Source organism: Mytilus edulis, chromosome 9, assembly GCF_963676685.1.
Source record: "Mytilus edulis chromosome 9, xbMytEdul2.2, whole genome shotgun sequence".
Lineage (NCBI taxonomy): Eukaryota > Metazoa > Mollusca > Bivalvia > Mytilida > Mytilidae > Mytilus > Mytilus edulis.
The window spans coordinates 79,439,061-79,462,458 of NC_092352.1; the positions used below are offsets into that span (position 1 = coordinate 79,439,061).

At 30.0% G+C, this 23,398-nt stretch overlaps 1 protein-coding gene across 17 annotated transcripts in view; it reads right to left on the reverse strand.

Annotated features, from left to right (window-relative positions):
• The window catches only part of LOC139489139 (ankyrin repeat and fibronectin type-III domain-containing protein 1-like), a 178,194-nt gene that overhangs the window by 12,821 nt on the left and 141,975 nt on the right, over positions 1 to 23,398 (reverse strand). For 5 of the 17 annotated variants that reach the window (XM_071275276.1, XM_071275277.1, XM_071275285.1 and 2 more), the window contains 8 exons: positions 18,101 to 18,129; positions 13,612 to 13,707; positions 12,162 to 12,179; positions 9,745 to 9,905; positions 5,001 to 5,108; positions 3,487 to 3,565; positions 2,111 to 2,214; positions 6 to 139 (listed from right to left, as the gene is read on the reverse strand). In XM_071275276.1, coding sequence (XP_071131377.1) covers positions 6 to 139; positions 2,111 to 2,214; positions 3,487 to 3,565; positions 5,001 to 5,108; positions 9,745 to 9,905; positions 12,162 to 12,179; positions 13,612 to 13,707; positions 18,101 to 18,129 — 729 coding nt within the window. The remainder of the gene's footprint in view (positions 1 to 5; positions 140 to 2,110; positions 2,215 to 3,486; positions 3,566 to 5,000; positions 5,109 to 9,744; positions 9,906 to 12,161; positions 12,180 to 13,611; positions 13,708 to 18,100; positions 18,130 to 23,398) is intronic. The other 12 variants (XM_071275284.1, XM_071275283.1, XM_071275288.1 and 9 more) reach the window with 3 other exon arrangements.

Below are 23,398 nucleotides of genomic sequence, written 5' to 3' on the forward strand. Positions count from 1 at the left end.
CTCACCTTTTGTTGCGTAGTTGAGAGAGATCCACTGCTGGCTGAAGCATTGAGAATGGCTGCTGATAAATCTACCACCCGTTTCTCTGCATCCATTACCAGTTCATCTAACTTGGCTGATCTACTGTCTATCCTCAAAACTATAATAACAAATAGGAAAAGTTTTCTATTAATTAAAGATATCTTTGCTTACTTTGTCAGTATATGTATAACAATTGTACAAGGCATTCAATAAAACACTTGTTTGAAAGGCTGAAGTTTTCAGAAGTATTAACCCAGCGCTATTCCTCTTCCTTAACAATAAGTTGGTATATCTGAACATCCAAAATTACTGTGGATTAATGTTTTTGTGGTTAACCAAGGCAAAATTTCCACTAGCATTTCAGTACAGAATTAATTTAAACCACAACACTAAGTATCCACAATATTACAATTGTTCCTCAATCCACAAATATTGGTACGAGGTATCAGGAATATAAATGTATTGGTACCAGGTATCAGAAATATAAATGTATTGGTACCAGGTATCAGGAATAGAAATGAATCCAACAGTATCTAAGACACTTTTTTGTTTCCACTCAGAGTTCAGCTTCTACACTCATATCATCTGAACAGTATCAGTAGTTAAATTAATAAATCCTTTTCCAATACCAAATTTTTGTGAAACTAATTCAAATCTTTACACCTTTTTAAATCGTAACCAACTAATTTTGCATTTGATACAAAGAAACAAGCCATTCACTTACAAATACACATTAACTTAATAGCATTATAGTTATAACAGAATTGCCAAATTCTCTTTGTTATTTAACATGTATACAACATATTCCTTCAATTGGAAACTAAATAAAGGACATATAAATTTGAAAAGAATTATTACTTGCCAAAGGGGGTGTAATAAATATATACCTAATCGTAAATATATTTCATATGTATAACAGTGATATAACGTAAAAGTGATTTGAAATATACTTTAGCCCTGGGCTTTCATAAGTTGACCATGAATTTTGGACATGTATACAAAATTTCCGATCTTTTTATCATAACAAACTTTTTTGTATTAGTTTAATTTATTAACCTCAGCAACTTAAGATAAAATAATTGATGAAAACGCAACACTATCATATTCTCAAGTGCTTTTTGTTAAAAAGTATATTTTATGATATTCTGTTCAATAAATTAGAAGTTAACAAGACTTTCTACTCAATAAAGATAAATCATATTGCAATTATCATAAAATACATTTAGATGTCTAAAATGACATTAATAAGTTTCAAGAGAAGACTTACTGCTTAAGGTTAAAACTTCCTAAAAGCTCTGCAAATTTTCCCATGAAATTTGAATGATAGAAGCAAGTAATGACCAAATTTGACAACAAAATATATCTTAGGAGGAATAACCTACAAAGATCTAAGAATATAAATACACTTTTTGTAATATTTTCTTTTAATCTATGAAGATCACAGACATTTTTGACTAACTAATCCAAAAGTTATAGTGTAAGGCATGTTGTAAGTGATCTAAGAAATATGCATCATATATTTCCTACTGACAAATGGGCATTTAAGTTTAATTGGGTACAAAACTCTCCAGTTAATTACTAAGAATTTGTAATTTTCTTCACTTAATTATTAAGAATGTCTTCATTCTTAAATTAAAACATGATTTAAAGTGTTTTGTTTTGCTGCGTAAAGGAGTGTTTGTTTATCCGGATGATTGTTCAATGTTTGTGGTATGAGATAATTCAAAGAAACAAACAAAATATTACAAAGTTATTTCACATCATAACTAGCTAATGACCACAAAAATTCTCATTTTTGGCAGATTCCTTTACTCTTAAATATTCTGTTTGAATGGCTTGTAATGTAAAACTCAAGGCATTCCAAAATTGATCTAAATTATGAAATGAAAGTTTATCTTTGATTTTCAAACACTAGAAATAACAGCACAAAGAATTGTTGGAAGAATTGAAAAATATGAAACATTTCAATAAGGGAAAGCTTGATTTCAAACTTCAAAAACTTTTGTATAGAAGTATACCCAATCAACCATAAGGAAAAGACCAGGACTGACTAGGCTTATTGAATGAACAAAGAAGAAAGTAAACTTACACATAGGACTTTCTCTTGCACCATAACTCAGCAGTAATTTAGCCATTGGAATATTATTGGTCATCACTGCTACATCAAGAGGAGTTAATCTCTCACTGTTCAAACTAGAAAACAAAATCACAGGATTAAATTTATACATTGGGACATATCTAAAGGGAGATAACTATTACATATTTACCACACATCTATAATACTAAAATTACGAGGTCCAATTTGTTAGCCGTCATCACGTAAAAACGACGAATCACAGAATTCAACTTTATATATAACTAATATAGTACAAAGGTGTAGGTTAAAAATTACACCACTCCAGGCCCTTTTGTTTTCCATGTAATTAATATTGCCAATAATTAAGAAGTTCCGGGTCGAGTCCGCTACCGATACCAATAGTATATTCACCTGTTACCTATTACCTTATCTGTACGTTCCGCATCTGACAGGCGCACCACCAAACGTTGTTTTCAGGATTAATATGCTATATACACGGGTCATAACCACAGGGTTGACACTACTAAATTGTCAAATTGTTACCTATTGTAGTATTTTAATTAGTAAGACTTTCTAAGATAACAATACGAATGCTAAAAATCTGGACTAAAAATAAGGCGTATAGGTACAGTTTTCAATTTGTTAGTGGGCATGACGTAAAACAGCGAAGCAAAGAATTCAACTGTATTTATAACTTATATAGGACAATGCTGTTGATTAAAAAATACTCCATTCCATGACCTTTTGTTTTCCAAATAATTAATATTATTGTTTCAGTTCGACGGGTTCAAACAGAAAGACTTGAAAGCAGAGAAAAACTGTGTATCTTATAATCGGCATGACTTTATCAGATGACAATACTAATACTAAAATAAGGCTTGCGCATAGTTATATACTATAATTCAGTCACGTACCCGTGATATCACGGGTGTGTTCTAGTTATTATAATATAAATAAGAAGATATTTACAATTGAATTTTCTTATATGTTTTACAATTGAATTTTCTTATATGTTGATAAAATCATGTAATGCACAAGTTAAAGTTTTGAATCATATTGACAATATTTCACTGTACTATATATATATATATATATATAAATGAGAAAAAAAGACATATATTGTTCCTAATCTTCTTTAAGGACAGATTTTTACAAATTGAATGCCCCCTCCCTAAAAACCAAATATTATTGAAAAAGCTCAATAAGTATGTTAAAAAAATTTCTATATTAAAATATACCATGATTACTATTAGACCAACAGTCAAATTGGTTATGGATTTTTTTAAACAGATTTTTTTAGGAAATATGGAAAAGCATTTAAAGATGGGGAATATAAAAAAGCATGAATACATGGAATATGAGCAAGCATTTAATTAAAGTAGACCTACCTATTAACATTAACAGTATGACTTTCCAGTATAGCCTTGACAGAGTCTATGTCTTGTTGTTCTACCACTTCAAACAAAGCTGTAATGGACAAAGTATTCAATCTAATAATCTGTTGAACAAAATCTACTTACAATACATATCATCCATTACAATTTACCTGTCGTGTCATTTCAAATCGTGTTTCCAGGTGCATGATAATTACATAATGCATTTCCACTTCATCTCAATTTAAAATCGTGTATTAAATTTATTCAGTTTGCTTTGTGTTGTGAATTTAAAAGAAGTAACACACAGGCTATCAAAAGAAATGCTCATTAAGCTTCCAACTTTGCAAGACCTTCATGGGTAGTCAAGGTCATGGAAAAAAAAACTTGTCCTCTAAAAGGTCTAAAAGATATCAAAGAATCTTGAAAAGAGAAGAGTATTTGCAACTAGCGATCAGCATGTTTTTAAACAATTGATTTTCATGAGCATGATTATTGATGATTAAAAGATATCTAAAATGTGCTCAATGTACATAGCTAGCAATACAAAACAACAGACAATTTCACGAGAGCTAGCTTCCAACCAGACCATTCAGTGTGTTATCTTGACTTCCCGTACAAAAGCTAGTCTGAACACCTCTGACAAGTATACTTTTATGATTTTTTAGAATATAAAAATATTATCTATAATCAAATAATATCACAAAACATACACCACATTAATCATAATAATCTATGTGAAGCCAATTAATTATTGTTAAATTTGACAATTTTTTACCTTTACACGTATAAAACACCTTTGGGCGGAAAATCTGTCTTTTGTTCCTTACAAAGCTTAGTCATCTCAACATGCTGATAATATTTAAATTTACCAGAATCAATCTGATTGGCTTGTACGTGTTATTATTGATTTTTTAAATAATTATATGGTTTTATTCATGTTTTACGTGACTAAATATATAACACGATCGATATCTAACAATGAAACATCTTAGTGAACTAATTAAGGGATAAAATTACAAAATACTATAAAATTAATCACAGTATGATGCAACTTGGAAAGTTAATGATTAAGTGAGAAATTAAATAAGAGGGAATATATGGTATAGGACAATAAGAAAGCAAACCAAACAACAAAATAAATCTGTAAAATTATTCTGGACTAAATAAAATCTACTAAAAATGTTGTATTCCTTGATGAACTCTTTATCATTTACTTGACAAACAAATTGAGGTTACTAGCAACAGCCTACCCCCCCCCCCCTTTCCCAAAAAAAAACCCAGCACCAAGCTTACACCCCCATTAAAGGGAAAAGTCCAAGTGTTTAAGGCCAACAGGGTGAGGTCAGATTTTAATTTCAGAGGCACTTTTTCCTTTTTATGTATGCCATTAAGAACTCTAACATGGGGTCACATTGCAACTTGACCTTAATTCCAGTTAGGTACTCCTGAGTAAAATGATGTTTATTCAGTATGAGAAATCATTAAAGAGATTGCATAGAAACATATACAAAAACAATAAAACTTACATGAAGCATCTCCAGATAGTTTCCCTCTATCAGACCTCCGTCTCTCATACATCTTATGTGGAGACAGAATGTCCGTATCACTGCTTGTAGACCCTCTTTTCTTTGCTGCTGAAAAAAATTATACAGATATGAAATATAGTTAGGACTAAATCACTAAAAGAGGGATCCTTACATGTTCCAATATCCTTTCAATATCTTATACACTTGTTCAAAAATCATTTTCTAGTCAAATGCACATGTTCAAGAATAATCTCAATATCTCATGTATACACATATTCTGATATCCATCTAATGTCTCATGTACATGTTCTGATATCCTTCAGTGGTAAAATAGCAATCTTCACTATTAATGTTAAATAATCTGCAGATGCAGTTTTAGAGCAGAAATGAAGGAATTACTGAGAGGCAATTGTTTGGATAAATTTTTAACTAATAAAACTATTAATGATTTTCAACCATAAATCTTTTTTTGGTCAGGCGCAAAACCGTAAGTTCTCTTTTAGATAACTGAATGGAAGTAAATACTTAAATGGGTATTCTTCACAAATAATTTCCAAAGCCATCAATTTTATTCTATCATTGAGAGTTGTGAATATACCCAAATATACAAGATTGGTTTAATAGTATACCTCACTCTAATATTGCTCTCAACTCACCTGCTAGTTTCAGTAAAATCTTGCACAAATAACGTAAAATGAGTTTATCTTGAAACATTTGTTACTTTTATCAGTATGATGCAGATGTATGAAATCCTTTATTTAAATACTGTCCCACCCTTATAGCGACATATTTATTTAATAAATAATTAAAATTATTGTGATAAACAACTGTTTCTAATGGTTAAGTCACCTCAGATAATTTTTTTAACGCAAAAAGGTAAACGACCAGTGTGTTTGGTGTACTTTGTGCACTTTAAAATAGATGAATAAACCATAATAATTGCATGATGATACCGTTGTAAATAATTAATTAATAACGTGAAGTCAATTTTACAAATGGAGTCACTTACAACAGAGTTGTATTTTCAATGACGTAACAATTAGCCATATTTTAGCTTGTACACTGAACTAAACGATTTAATCATTATAAAATAGTTTTAGCAACGCTATATTATTTTGTTTATTATTTGTATTTCGATGTTATGAACGTTGTTGTCATACATACTTCTATGAAAACAGCGTAATAGATATCTGTATTAACTATGCTGTATGTGCATTCAGCATGTCAGAATATTAAATGTATTCTACGATTTTGAAATCAAAACTGAATTCAAAATATTAGAAACAACAAACAAGTTTACGTGCAAACCAACGTCAAAAGTTCAATTTTGTGACTAAACATTTCTTTCAAAAGCAAAAACAAAGCCTCTAAACCAAAACAAGTTTCTAACCTTGTACATAGTTGGTATCTCGTGGAGGTGTCTTGTTTGTAATCATACCACATTTTGTTATTTTTATATCACATGAGAAAAAATGCAACAAAATTACAAACCAAGCCATTTTGTGTAAGAATGTCTATACATTAGGTAAAAGCAAGTTGATGAGCAATAGATGTTTAAAGGCATACAAAAGTTATCCTGATATATTGACATACAAATGAGTTTGCTTCCTCTAATAACTCTCCCCATTTCTGAATTCTCTATTTTAATTTACACATGGAAATAATTTCATATCATGGTTTTTTAAAAATGCATTATTTTTTAATAGGCATTGATTTTGTTTTACAATCTGCAAACGCCACAAACATGAGAATTCATAAAAACTGTATCTCCAGAAAAGACGAGACACTTCTACAATAAAAACAAGAGGCTCTCAAGAGCCTGAATCGCTCACCTTTTGGTTAAATCTCTCATCAATGATTATTTTGGCTTATCAATTTATTTAAATGTTTTTTGGATCGTCCTATTTTCTTCAAAAGCCAAAAAAAAAAAAATAACTCCTATGTTCTATTTTAGCCATAGTAGCTATGTTTCTTGACATACAAGGAAATAAAATATAAAATTTATACTAGATACTCTGAAACTTATTTAGCCTAAGTTTGGCTGAAATTGATACAGCAGTTTCAAAGGAGAAGATTTTTTAAAGTAAGTCAACATGATGAACAAATTGTGAAAAAAAGTCTTTAAAGGGCTATAACTCCTTAAGGGGTCAATTGACAATTTTGGTCAAATTGACTTAATTGAAGATCTTACTTTGCTGAACATTATTGCTGTTTACAGTTTATTTCTATCTATAATTATATTCAAGATAATAAACAAAAACAGCAAAATTTCCTTAAAATTATCAATTCAGGGGCAGCAACCCAACAACAGGTTGTCTGATTCATCTGAAAATTTCAGGGCAGATAGATCTTGACCTGATAAACAATATAACCCCGGTCAGATTTGCTCTAAATGCTTTGGTTTTTGAGTTATAAGCCAAAAACTGCATTTGACCCCTATGTTCTATTTTTAGCAATGGCGACCATGTTTGTTGATAGATCATAACTTCGGATACAATTTACAAACAAGATACCCTAAGGAACATTCAGTTAAAGTTTGGAAGTATTTTGCCCAGTAGTTTCAGAGGAGAAGATTTTTGTAAAAGATTACTAAGATTTACGAAAAATGGTTAAAAATTGACTATAAAGGGCAATAACTCCTAAAGGGGTCAACTGACCATTTCCGTCATGTTGACTTATTTGTAAATCTTACTTTGTTGAACATTATTTCTGTTTACAGTTTATCTCTATCTATAATAATATTCAAGATAATAACCAAAAACAGCAAAATTTCCTTAAAATTACCAATTCAGGGGCAGCAACCCAACAACCGGTTGTCTGATTTATCTGAAAATTTCAGGGCAGATAGATCTTGACCTGATAAACAATATTACCCCTTATCAGATTTGCTCTAAATGCTTTGGTTTTTGAGTTATAAGCCAAAAACTGCATTTAACCCCTATGTTCTATTTTTAGCAATGGCGACCATGTTTGTTGATAGATCATAACTTCGGATACAATTTATAAATTAGATACCCTAAGGAACATTCAGTTAAAGTTTGAAAGTATTTGGCCCAGTAGTTTCAGAGGAGAAGATTCTTGAAATAGTTTACGACGACAGACGACGGACGACAGACGACAGACGACGGACGCCAAGTGATGGCATAAGCTCACTTGTCCCTTCGGGACAGGTGAGCTAAAAATCCTTTGTTAACTTTCCCTTTTTCTATAAGACGTTTCCTTTATAAATGTGACTATAGCTAATGACCTTTGGACTTTACACTCAATTGAGTTGTCTAATGTATAAACATCATTATCACTATTTTGTGCATTTTTCCTTTGATCTTTTTTTGTGATAATTTTTTATACTATGCTACTCGCTTGAGATGAAAATTATTGCTAGAAACTAAGGAGGCACGTGGCGTTGCTAATGAAATTGACATCATCTTCATAGGTAAAATAGCGATAAATAGATTATCATTGGTCATCTCAACTCAATTGCTTTTCTCGCTTTCGCTGTACCGGCTCAAGCAAGAAACTCAATGTCGTTGAGATGATCAACCATAATCTATTATTATCTACCATAAATTCAATGCACTTTTGAATCTCGAGTCACAAATCATGCTGCATTGATATCAAGTTGAAAATGTAATGCTGCATTGATATCAAGTTGAAAATGTATAACTTGTTAATTATTCATTAATTTAGGTGAATTTAGTACAATGATATTTGAAAATAATACATATGAATCTTTTTATTACATTTAGTGCACCTAAATTGATTACTTTAATTATAGATTATCATTATTAATTCAAACATTTATTTTAGTGCTGTCACATATGACATAAAACTCAAGTTCATTAACTTGTACTTAATTTTAAAAAAAAATGTTTACAAAGAGGATGGCCCCATATCAACATAATCAAAAACTGTCAACAGGCTTCCAATTAGTTCTCAAGCATATATATATGAAAGACACTATTTCAGAAATTTCAAAACTAAGCTGACAAAGTTGTATCTTGTGAACATAAAATGATGTTATAGTACTTTTTGGTTTTCATATCTAAGGGGTCAAAACAGGGGTCATATCACACTTCCTCTTTATTATATTAAAGTGGTTTCTTTCTCTACTGCAAAGAGTGTACCAGTAATGGAAGCAAGACAGGGTAGTGATTCTATTATCTCTATATCTTTTTTACTTATATATCTCTTGAAAAAATTGTTTCCCTTGAAACCCCAAACACATCTTGTATCTCTACCATAGAGAGTACACAAATATATCATCCCCAAATTTTTATTTTTTAAAATAAAACCACCATTCTCTATATATACTGTGAATTCTCACAACTTATTTCAAACAGGCTACTCACCTCCATAGATCTCATTTAGAAAGTGATTACAAAATTTTGATAAAACCAGCTCCAATTTGGCCATTATTTATAACTGACTTAATTCAATTAAATTTTTAATAATTCTTCTTAAACTTTTGATGAAAAACAAACAATCTTACAATGAGTCAGTCAACTTAATAGTTTTGGCCAAATAATTCGGCTTTGTTCTCCTAAACATACATTGCATTCTTCAAACGATTATGTTTAATTGATATTTTAACGTTATTTAATCCAGATTAATATCAATTATTAAACAAGCCTGTATACATCTCAGATTTCATATTAAACCAACAAGATCATATTTTTAAACAAAGTGTGATGACGATTCAAAAATAGTTTTCTGCTCAAGTTTCAAATTAACTCATTCAACTTACAGACTAGTATTTTAGATCCACGATGAGAAGACTGGTATCCATTCATGTTTCTGAGTTGAGCTGGTGCACTCGGGGAAGGTAACAGACCAGCGGGGGTATCTCTGGATGGTGACGTATCATTGTTCTGTGACATAAATATCTTTATTGTTCTTCCATCACCACTACAAAAGAACAAAATCATATATTACACTCAATGGTACAACTGGATTCATCATAAAAAAAAACACACAATTAATTGCAGCTATTTACATCCAGTTTGAGTCTTAATTTTGTCAAAACAGTCTATGATTTTAACAAAAATTTCCTAAAAACCGAAGGTTCCCACCCTTAGAATATATCGGAGAATTTAGAATCTTAGAAAGTTACTGTTAATAAATCTATCTAGATAAAGCAAAAAAAAAAAAAGATTGTTAAATTATATTCATAGAAGTATAGAAAGATAAAACCATGACCAACTAGATATCTAGATAAAAAAATTAATGCTACTTATCAGTGATGAGTTTTTAAAGTATTGTGGATGCAATATTATTTATGGGATACTTATTTAACATGGCTTTCATGGGGATAGTTGAATCACAGAATAAACAGTTTTACAAAGTACAAATTTCCTTTAGGCTTGTAATATGCAGACCTCAACAAAACATCTAAGCAAATATCCATAAATTGCAATTTTTCCCTAATCAACATAAATTAGAAACCACAAAAAAATAAATGAATCCACAGTAGCCCTTGAAGAAAACAGTTTGAAATAAGAATTCAACTGCTATGTTAATAGTTCTATTTCATGTTGATTTTTTTTTTAATTTCAATTATCTTGTTAATTTCTATTTAATCTGAGCAAATTTTTAAAGAGAAAATCGTTTAAAACTCACCTTGGAGTAGGACTTTTTCTTGGCCATTTAAGTCGGTGCAAGGAAAACATTGAAATTGGACAAGTTTTAACATTACAAGTATATATCCTTTAACTCCATCTGAGATTGTTTGATATTTGTTCAATTTTAAAATAAACAATGGGTGTACTATGCATAGGAAAGAATTGAACTTTGTTAATCTAAGACAAATATATCAAAATTTTATCCAAACGGTTATGATTTTAAATGAATAATGGCTAATTATTCCTGGTACAGTTTATTAATTTGTGATAGACATGCAAACTGATAATTTAAATGGTTACAATAATGAAACAAAGATTTATTATATCTATATGTAGCAGTATTTATTCATCTGAATTTCATGTTCAATACTTTTAAATTTTTTAAATAACAAAGTTTTAGTGGAAAACTAATACTGAATAAAAACTGAGCCCATGAATAAATCATCTTTTAGTCCAAGATAAAAATAGAAATAACCAAGTATAATTTTATCATTTTTAATGACTTAAAAAGATTTCTCATGAATCACCATAAACATTTAATATTCTTATGCAACTGAATGTTGACTTTATGGTGCAGACACATGCCAATTAAAAGGGAGATAAGTCATAGAATATCAAACATTGGAAGTTACACAATTCATTTTTTTTTTATATTAAATACATTAATGTAGATAAAAAAAAAAAGATATAAAAATCGGAGAATAAGGTTAGGGTTGTGTTAGGTATTAAGTGCATCGGTATAAGAAGGTAAAACTGGTCTAAAAATTGCCAGATTTAGCAACTTGTCTCATAATTACTGATAACTGTTTTTTCCAGGATGCATATTTTTTTTAATGAAATAGACAAAGCAGTGTAAAACAGATTTTCAGTGCATTTGGTAAAAGGATGAAGCATGTTTATTAAAATGCATTCTGGGAAATTGTGAAAGAATTCAATAAAACAGTTTGTGATCAATGTTAAAACCTAAGATTGCTTTTATTGGTTAGGGAGAACATGGTTAAATCACTTACTCCTCCAAAAGGCTGCAATACACAACAAATCTTTGTCACATGTTTGATTTAATCAACTTTCTTTTATAGTTATATAATGGTCTTTTTTAATCAAGTTTTGTGAACTTTTTTGTCTTTTCATCGATTTTAGCCATTGTCAGTTTCTTTTATTTTTGAATGTCCCATTGGTATCTTGTTTTTTTCAAAATTGATAACATTTGTATTAGTACCCATACCTTGTGCAACAAATACATTGTACTATAAAACAGACAGACATGAATGAATACACACAATCCCTTTCTCATCACCAAAAGTGCTTGTACATGTTCTAAAAACTCTCCCCTACCCATGCTTAAGACTATAAGTAACAGGGGGTAAAAATAGTAAAGTTTTTTTGTCAATGCGACTCTTACATTACACAATGATTGCCACAAAATCACCTGCAAATATATTGAATCATTTATACCAAAAGTTACTAAAACTAATTACAACCTTTTGCATTTGAAACAAAACCAAATATATGGCCGCTACCCTATTTACCATTAATTACTCACAGAATATATGTTTTTCTCCTGAAATTTATCACACAATGAAAATAATAAAGTCTAACGAAGAAATAAACTACTATAAATGTTTACATAAAAATTGACATAGTTGATCAATCAAATTAAAACTCAGGTAAAAGAAGGACAACAGGATCAAACATTTTTCTTATCGAGATGTAGGTAATTTAATGGCAGGTAATTCCTATCAACACCATAAGAAATCTTGTCCCAGTGAGAAAATTAAATATATAAAAATAACATGTTGGAACAGATACTGGGGGACGATCGACCATATCTCAATACAGGTGAATCAATAGCCAATTTGTCAGTATGTATTTAATAAGTAATGATATAAAATTAGAGTGAAGAAATATTTAATACTTCTTTTGAAGGTTGAAAACTTCAAACAAGACCCTGCTCCTTAAGGTCATATTTATGAAGTCACGTTCCATTTTGTGAGATTGTAAAGTCATCCTGTGTATATTTTATAATAATCCTTTCTCAGCTAGTAATCCAATGAAAAAATTGGTAACATTGTAAGCTGTTATAATCTGAATATTTAAATCTAACTAAGCATGTTTATCTAAAATTAAAGTCTGTGAAATGTTTTAAAACTTCTACCAAGGTAAATATGTGTTCATATGCTATATGGCAATGTATAAAGTTTACAAGAGATTTAAAAATAAAATTGTCATATGTTATACCAAAGTTCTTCAGTAGCCATTTACAAAATTGGGTCTTTGACTTCAAAAACGCTCTATCATTATTTTACCAGTAAATATATCTTTACATTTTTAGTTGCAGATTGTTTTTTAAGAGAGTAAATTATTAAACTTTTGTTAGATCTATGGTGATCGAGACTTTGAAAGACTCCTTTCTGTAAATTTCAAATCCAAACAAAAGGAAAAGTTATTAATTATTAAAACCACAAAAGAACATACCGATCTACCCCGATATTATTTGAAATTTGTAATACCCCTATTGAACAGCGCAAGTTATTTATCCTATAACAGTTTTCTGTAAACATGGGTTTAAACGTATTTATCCAAAAAGGATTAAGCGTCTTACAAATGAAAATATTGTTCTTAAAGGCACTTTTCATGACGTCAATTGGTATTGTTAACAGAATAAATATTTATTGTTTATGAATAAAGAGTTGAAGTCAGCTGTCGAGTAAAAGTTGTTCCCCTTTGTATACAAAATCGTTTTTGTACTTTAATATGCCCCAATGTTAAAGGGCTTTTGGTTTTGGCAGAGTAATTACACCTCAATCTCTCTATTTTTTTCTGAAGTACAATGCACTAATTGAGCGAGGGTTTCACTATCTTCCATGTATAAAAATTATGGAATGCAGGCAGTACTTATCAGTAGCATAGGAGGGAAATAGAAACAAGCACTGCTCTCCTATTAAATGAATGTACTGAATGAAAAGTATTTAGTTATTTTTAGAAATTCTTACCAGTCCAGACTGACCGATCGTTGTCGTTCTTGTAATACATCATTCTTTATTCTATCTTTTTGACTCAAGCATCTCGTTACTTTATGAAATCCAATACTGAAACGTACAAAAAATAAATAACGAAATGTGGAAAAAAAACCAAAAAACAAATAAAACAATAAATTTCACATTTTCTTATCTTAAAAGAATACATGTAATGTTACAAAACTCAAAGATTAAACTGGAAATACAGTACATGTTATGAAATATTTGTTGAAGTTTCTGTTTCATCCCAGATATTTACATCATTCAATGTCGCTATTTATTTCAATATGATCAAAAAAATAATATTTAGTCTTACCATTATCAAAAGAATGAACCATACCTAATGTAATTGTACTTTGTACGTCAAAAGTTTTGATTGAAGAAGGCCAACAAATCAAAGCATCAAAAAAATCTTATCCCATTTTTTAACGGAAATAATAATTTACGTTTTTAAACCAAAATAATGGATGGATATTTAAACCACAACAATATATAACTAGTACTCCATCAAATCATGAAATGACATCACAACTCGTTTTTTATATTAAGTCATTTAAAATAGTCTTTCATTTAAAATTTTGCAATATAATGTTGAATTAAATAGGTAAATTTCATTCTTAAGATATATACCACCATGTGGGCCATAGTTTCACTTTCTGATGTGCCAGTTTTTTAAGTACTTTAACATGAATGAGAATTATCCAGAAGTGCAGTTGTTTAATTCTTTTATCTACCCTTACCACAAAAAGTTAAATACCTTATCAAATGTTTGAAATTACAGTAATTTTGTTATTCAATGAAAGTGAAATCAAAATGTAAATTTTATTATTAAGGTTTTCAAAACATTAATTCAGCTGTGGAATGGATAGGGCAAATACCTGGGAAGACTTAACGTCATTTTGCAAAGTCATCTTTGAATAAATTTTCTGCCCTAAATAGCACTAACAATTACATTAAACTTTAATAAAAGTCAATAACATTTAATGAATACAAATTTATATCGTAATCACAGCAGTAAGTTAATACATGTGTAGAAATGTACAATTTTATTTTAATTTTAAACTTTTTGATACTAAGATGACAAGACTTATCTCCCTTACATCAGAAGAAAATTTTCTAAGGGACTTAACTCTGGCTAACTAATAGTTACAATTTTAATGGGATTTTAAAAACAAGATAAAAACCAACATATTTCCAATAAAAGATTTAAATTACTAATTGAATGGTATGAATAACTGATGAAGAACATAAAACCTGTAATTAAACTCTTTGTGACCTCAATAAACACCACAATGTTTATAAATAATTGAAATCTTCAACTTTTGGCAGACAAAAAAAAAAATTTTAATTTCAAAGTGTGCCATGTGATACTATTTCTGACCTTAAATTCTTAGTAGTTAAACATCTGATTAAATACATGTTTTTTCTTGTTCATTTTTCACCAAATACATTCCATTACTGTATATTTAAAAGTTCAGGCTCTTTGCATTCTTTCATTCAATTACCTATTTAAATTCTCAAATTTCAAAATATTAGATTCTTTATTTGTTATCACATAAATCTCTTTTATAAGAAAATTGATGTCATGGCTATTGACATTTACTCTTATTACATAAAGCTTAATTCTTTTAACCACTACATAGATATTCTTCAACCTAACCCCCATCTTTTGACTAGATTCACAGGAATATCTATCCCAGGTTTTATAACTGTTATATTATAATAAAGTAGCACTAGGGTGACATATTTTGTGCTGAATGATAATTTAATAATCAATGTAATAATGTAATGAACAATATTGTATCATTTTGTTTTATATTTTTCATTTTTTATTTAGAATTGAATCCTAGTTTATGACCCCCACTGCTGACCTTATATGGATAAAATATATGCATTATCAAATTTTCATTAAAAATCATTGATTTTTGAACAGATAAATGAAACAACAAAACAAATTTAACTGAATCCCAACAGCAGTGTTAATTGTTCATTCACAAGATAAATCATGGATTCACATTAAAAATTTACAACCAATATTGTCAAAGGCCTGACATTTTATAATTAATTTCCTGCTTGAATGAAACTTGTACACTCTCAGAGACTTGTGTACTCACATGTACTACAGTAACTATACTGTAAGGAACAATAACTAGAATTCTTAATCACAACTATTCAGAATAAAAATGGTAGTCATAACAAAATGAATTTTTATCAGATAAATTCAGTCTCTACAAATTTTCACATCTTTTATTGAAATATTAATTATGAATAAAAGGAGACAAGTCACATGGGTCATACAACAGCGAGATAGCAACCATGAAACAAAATAACCAAACAAGCTCTAAATGGCAACATAAGACAGGTGACTATACAAGACTGGACCAAACTCCATCACCTTGTTCCTCCAAAGATATCAAGTGATAATAGGAAGTCACAATTTTGTAGTACTAAATTTGAAAGAAACTACCCAGAGAACTTGAAGTCTTCATTTGTCAATCTATCAACATCTTACTCACCAGATATCATGACCACTGATGTTCTAAATCACACCACCATCAGATTTCCATACAAGGTTTATACATGTTTTACACAAGGAAGAAGAGGGATTATTATTTATCTTTTTTATTATTATTTATGTGATAAAAATAAGTTTTCCGTACAAATATTTTAAATTTGAGTAAAAAAAAGGGGGGAATTTCCTTTCTTTGTTCTCATGGTTACTTTTAAATTGAAAAAAAATCTAAAAAAATCGATTCAACTGCGAGCCATATTTATCAACATTTGTAGATGACAAATTTGTACCAATATTCAAATAGCTCCAAGTTACGTTCATTTTTATTGATAGTTTGAATATAATTTCCTATCATCCCAAGGGTTTTATATATATTGACAAGTTTTGTCATAGATAAGCATATGGATCATTTATTTTCACACTTAATGTCCATATATAGATACAGGAGATTACTAATACATTGAAACTAGACAAGACAAATTCCTTTTGCACCAAAAAGATGTCACATAAATATATTCCATTAAAATATGTGTGAAAGAACCTGACCACTTTACTTCACAATTCTCTATGGGTTTACTCTAGCAATTAACGTACAAAACGTGAAATGAGAAATATTAAATATCATTCAAAAGATAATGATGACATATTTCTGAACCATACAAGTCCTTTATCAGTAAAAGTGTCAGAAAACTAATTCATCGAAAGGACACTCTTTTATTCTATCTTTTCTATGATCTTTCATTTGAGTATATTTTTACAGTTGAATTCTTTATGGTCGATTACCTATTGACAAAACAGTAAATGTAAAAGGACAAAATCTTGGATCAAATCTAGGTCCTATGTATATCACAGGATAATTGGTGACTAAACATTGGGACCAAAAAATAAACAAGCATTTATATATCAAAATATTTGTCACAAGATCTCTAGGGGTCATATTGACAGTTTATTCTAAAAATTAGCAAAGAATGTTTTAAATAAATAAATCTAAGTAGTCTTCTCAACAAACATTTAAACCTCAATAAATAACAAGATTTTACGTCTAGGATATAAGTAATTTAGAAAACGTGATATATTGCTCCTAAATGATATCAAAGATTTTCCCCTACATGATATATCACTCCTCGATGATTGAAAATAATTCCCCCATTTTTTTCCTCAATCCTTTGGTCATGTTGGTGTCTTAACTTAAACAACATTTAAATCCAACTTTTTGACAGTTGAAGATTTGAAAAACTGAAAAACGTCACAGAAACATTCACTGTTAATCATTATTACAGAAAGCTGTCTTCTGAGCTAAAAAAAACTCTCAATATTGATTGCTTTAAAAATAAGACAGAATACCTGAATCAACCCCCCTGCTTTACGACTTTTCTAGCTGCCAACCATAGTTCTTGGGTCCTTGTGACATTTGTGACTATGTGTGGTCAAAAAGTTAAAAAAAAACAATCCTAAGTGCTACTGTTCTGGCTTTAAACTTCATATGAAGTGATAGATGAGTGTAGATGAACAGTACGAGGCGGTTGTTACTCAGGAAAGAATAATAAAGGCCATATTATTTACATGACACTCTTTTGGTAATCATATACAAATTTGTAGAGAATTGTATGCTTCACAACTTGGTTGCCTCCATCAACAGGATAGTCCAATTGGAAATGTTGTAAAATCGTCAACATTTTTGGGTCAACTAGTGTATCTATTTTTTCTATTCATTGATCTTCTTTAAAACCTAATTGAGGACTTCTACTTCATATCAAATTGTTTCATCTAAAGATTAAAGAAGCAGTACTTCATTGCTGCTCTTCAACTTGACAGTTGCTATGATCTCGTCAATGATGGACTAGACAGTCCATACCTTACAGTAATGACAATCTCAACCTTCGACATGAGTACAGGAACATTAATGTTTAGCAACATATCAGTTAGTTATAGACATTTTTTAGACATATTTACCTTTTGTCATCTTGATTGCGTACCATGTTCTGAAAAAATAAAATAATAAAATAATTTATGCAAATTTTAATATGATGTATGATGATGTATTGAGAGTTTGTAAATAATAACAGATTACCTGATGTAATTAAAACAACAATACAAATGATCCTGGAAATGACCATTAAGATCTTACCCTTGGATACTGTGTCTACACTATAAAGATATTTGTTTTAACAGGGGCGGATCCAGCCATTTTAAAAAGGGGGGGTTCTTAACCCCGGACAAAGGGGGGTTCCAATTACATGTCCCCATTCAAATGCATTGATCGTCCAAAAAAAAGGGGGGTTCCAACCCCCAGAACCCCCCCTCTGGATCCGCACCTGGTTTTAACATGTATGAACATTCAACACAAGACCTTGATATTTAATTATCAATGATACACCCTTACTTCCTTGGTAGTTTAAGTCACTACAGTTCATGAGCATTTATATACCTGCATCATTCCTTATATAGCAGAAAAGCGGTTATTAAAAAAGACTTTGTACAAAGTTCATTAACAGGCTTTTCAGAGCTTAAGTTCATATGGTCACGATTTCCACATATTTTACTAAGAATAGAATGCTTTTTGTTTCACTCTCTATTTCTTTCGGGCAAAACCCAAAAGAGACCCAATAACATAATTAGGGGGAGGGAACAGTTTGTTGGTAATTCAACTTGATTTCAAAATACAATGAAAAAATTGTTGATAGTATCAATGCATTTTCTAGATATAAAAACAAAAAACAAAAACAAAGCTTGGAACAGGTGATTTGCATTTAATACTAGCAATCTCTTTCAACAGAACCATGTTAAAAAATGTTTTTACATAAAGAACATCTCTTTCAAAAGAACCATGTTAAAAAATGTTTTTACATCAAGAACACATTGAAAAATAAAAAAAGTAGCTGACAAACTTTTACAATTAAAATAAAACAAATGTTAATACATACCCTTGGTTTGAATTTGTAATTTAAATATTTCACTTTATAATGCATTTTCAACACTTAACACTCCAGTTACTTTAATAAACTTGACCAAGTTTTAAATTAAATATGAACAATGTAAATTTCCTCCTTATCAAATGAACACTAAGAATCAAGATGAGATTTCTACAGAACACTGACAGACAAAATTCACACCTGGCCGACTGATTCAAAAGCATTCACAAAATACTTTATCTAATATAAAAAGATGGGACTAATTAACGTAATGATTTCTACCTTTTGTGAAGAAATGAAACATCTTAAGATTACGGATATCTGCTCCCAGCAGGACCCTTCTAAACCTAATCAGACAATAACGTCAAGAGGGGATAAACTTTATTATTTCACTACGGGTGTAATTAGGTTCTTCTACTTTTATTCCTGCACAGCATCAGAACGATAAAGATGAAACATCCACAGACAGGATTTGTTTCAGGAAGCAGCAGTTGATGATGTCAGACTTTCTATCTCTCTCTCTCTATCATAACCTTAATGGCGAGTTAACTTGACAGTAATTATGATTATCAAAGGTTAAGTAAAACCTTTATACTTTGTACTATTAACTACAGTCAAAGAACCATTGGGTACAGAAAGTCAATGTATTTCAACACATGGAGCATTTTTTTTCTTCTATTTTTCTTATGATTTTGATGTAATGCCTCTTATCTATTTACTTTATACATTTGTAGTGCATCATCCACCTTGGTTTTAATAGTTATCCGCACCTTTTGCTTCATGTTTCATTACAAGGATTGTCCTGTCAAAGGAGGACTTTCTATAAAATGCTGGATAAGACATCAACTGATTTCATAACAAAGTGGAAATTCCAGGATATTTCTATAAAACAGTTTTTGATGTTTTCCCACATGAGGGTGGTTAACATATATATAGCCAGGTTCCGGTGTAACCATAATGAAAGAAATGTTAGATTTTAAGTCCTTTTACTTCCAGTTTGCCTTATTCTGTTTGCTTAGATGTTTGTAAATATTTATAGATAGGATTTTTCATCTTTAAATATTTCAGAATGGCCAGTTTATGGGTGGACAATTTCTTGTTTTCACAACCTTAAAATTCTATTTTCATGGACATTTATTTTTGCTCCCAAAACGAAAATTAATTCAATCATATCGATAACAATTAGTTTATTGGTATAAAGTCCTTGACATCAAATAAAAGAAAAAGCTTGCACTATTTACTTCTAATATATAGATATCTTTTAATTTCTTAGTTACAAAAATAAAATATCTTTTGAAATTTTTTTTCTCAAATAAAAGGAATGCTTAGTTCCACCAGAATTATTAGTAAATTTTATCTACTTACATAAAATAGCTACAATAAACACAGTTTGTTTTTGTGAATTAACAACAGTCTGAGCCCTTTCACTGCACCAACAAAATTGACTACTGAAAGGATACTGATTTGTCCTGTTGAGAAAGACCTTGACCACCTACATGCATATAACGGAAGATTGAATAATAAATAATCATTTTGCACCCATTGTACATGCCTATTAAATATCAAAAGCTATAAATATTCATTTTCCATCATATTGCATGCTCATCTGTCACAATCCTAGTGACAATTTATTAATTCACATCACCATCCTCCAAAAAAAACAGAACATTTAAAAAAGTCATTCAGTCAGAATCATCTCAGCGGGAAAGTTTCCTGTCAAAACTTACGAATTATGCACATTTTCTTTGTCAGACAAACCTATCCTTTTAACCTCCAAAGTATTACAATTGTAAAGATATTAAATAATTACAATTCAAACGATGCTTGATGTCGCATAAGATGGTCTCTTAAGCGTCAAAAAGAAAGGAACATGAAAAACTTTCTGTAAATTCTTACAATAAATTGCCGTCATTTGATGTCGAATAAGATGGTGTCTTGAGTGTCAAAGAAAATGAACAAGAAAACATTTTTGCACATTCTTAAAAAAAAATTGCCAACTCATCATTTTTTTTTGAGATCTTAATTTTTTTAGAATTATAAATATGAGAAACAATTTACAATCAGTAATGCAATAATTTACGTACTATATGACCTGAAAGCCTAACATTGACACTTATCAACATTTATACGATTTTAATCCCCCTAATTTCTACTAATTCGTAAGTTTGCCAAATTACCTATTTGTACTCATTTTCCACCTAAAAATAAACCCCACTCTGTAAGAATCTGACAAAATGTCTTCCAAATTGAGTTCAGTCTGACAGCATGTATCTGCACTAGAATGTCATGTGACAATTTATATGGTATTGTATGTCTACCCCTACAGGGAACAAATTATAACAGCAATAGGCAACATTCTTCATTTATGATGCATCCAAAAAATACAAAAAACAAAACATTACAATACTAAAGTACTGGAAGTAACAGCAGTGAAGGAAGTCTGACTCATCAACTCATTTTATAGAAAGTTTTAATTCTAATCTTGGAGATTAAAATTTGTTTAAATTACCATAACTGTTAAGACAATTAAGCTTGAAAGCTTCAAGAAGGCAAATCATAAATAATGAACTCTAATTGGTGATTTTGTAAAAAAAACCAACTTTCATAGTTCCCGTCAAAGAAAATGCATTATAAGAAATTTTGAGGTCTGCATTAACAGGAAGCAATATTGACTGAGGTAAAAGGTTGAGGTCAAAACACTGTTCATCGGTACTGAAACTTTTTAATGGTACAAAAGATTAAATGTTTTATAGCCTACAAGGTGGTAATTAAAAGGGCTCATACAAATTTTAACCTAAAACATTTTTTTAGAGTTAAAGTGGTTAAGAGAGAGTGCAAGTTTAGAAGAATATAATGTCACCTAACCAGATATAAACACAAAGACATATGTATCAATATTATTATGCAAGTTAATTCAGATTTACATGCTCCTATTGTTATCACTGGTAGTTTTTAGAATTTTCCAATACAATTTACTGTGAAATTAACAAACATATTTTGTAAAATCGTTTATCAAGCCTTGAATCAATGAACTAGTCATATATCTTAAATGGTGTATTGTATTTCAATAGTCAGTAATGTAAATACTGCTATACTGTAGCTTTGACATATCAAAATAGACAAAAGTTATTAACATCATATACATATTGGATCAGGGAAGAATGCAATACAATGTAGCTATATAAAAGTCTCTATCTGATCATAAATAAGCCTATTGGTCCAATTCAGTCTGGAATATGATTGCTTTCATGCATTTCCTAAATGATGCAGTGATGATGGCCATCTTTGGTTATCTTTCTTCTGCCAAACACTTATTTTGATAATTAATAAGGACTTCTTGTGATTGCCAATGAATCAACAGTATGCACCATCAGACACTAGTCTGATGCCCCAGATTGATTAATTTTCGTTGGATACCAATTTTCGTGGATTTCGTGGGTACAGGGGAACCTCAAATTAAAATGTTCAACGAATTACAAAGGAGTAGGGGCATTAAGGCCTAGTTTTGGCCCAAGAAAATAAAATGTTTGATAACCATTTCAAATTGGCACATAATGTTTAGAAATGCATCGGGTCAAGAAATATAAATGAAAAACAAAGATTTTTATTTGATGACGTCACAATTACGTCATAATATGTACTGTTTTCACAAAAACGATGAAAACATACAGAATTTATGCAGTTTTCTATCTTTATTTCCATTGAGCAAACATCCTGCGCAGCCAAGAAACAACAAAATAATTTAACAGAAGCTTTATTATAACTATTGGCATAATCTCACCAAATATAAAGTTGTTTCTTGGGTGCGCACATACTTTTTCAATCTAAAATATACTTAAAATTTGATGAAAAAACAAGGTAAATCACGAAATTTGACATAATATGCAAATTAAGTCATGATTTGTTGCCATGGTAACTTGTTCGTGGTCAAATTTGTTTTGTTTTTCTTAGTACCTTATACCTGAGTCAAGTTTTCAGTTATTTAAGAATATGTATGATAACTTTTAAATTTGCAGTAATTTTTGGGCCAAATAAGGCCTTATTGCCCCTACTCCTTATCTAAAGGTATGAATGCAGACTTTGCCAAAACCACAAAATTAAATATCCACAAATATGCAAGTTGTCCTCAAACCACAAAAAATAGGTATCCATGAAAATAAATGAATCCACAATAGTGGAAAAGATTTTGGTGTACTGGTAGTCTGAAACAACTATCAACCTGAAGCACTGTACAGCCTTCAACAATAAGTCAAACCCATACCACATAGTAAGGTATACAGGATAAAATGTGGATTATTATGTAATTTAGCATTCATTAATGAACAAGTAATTCCCTATG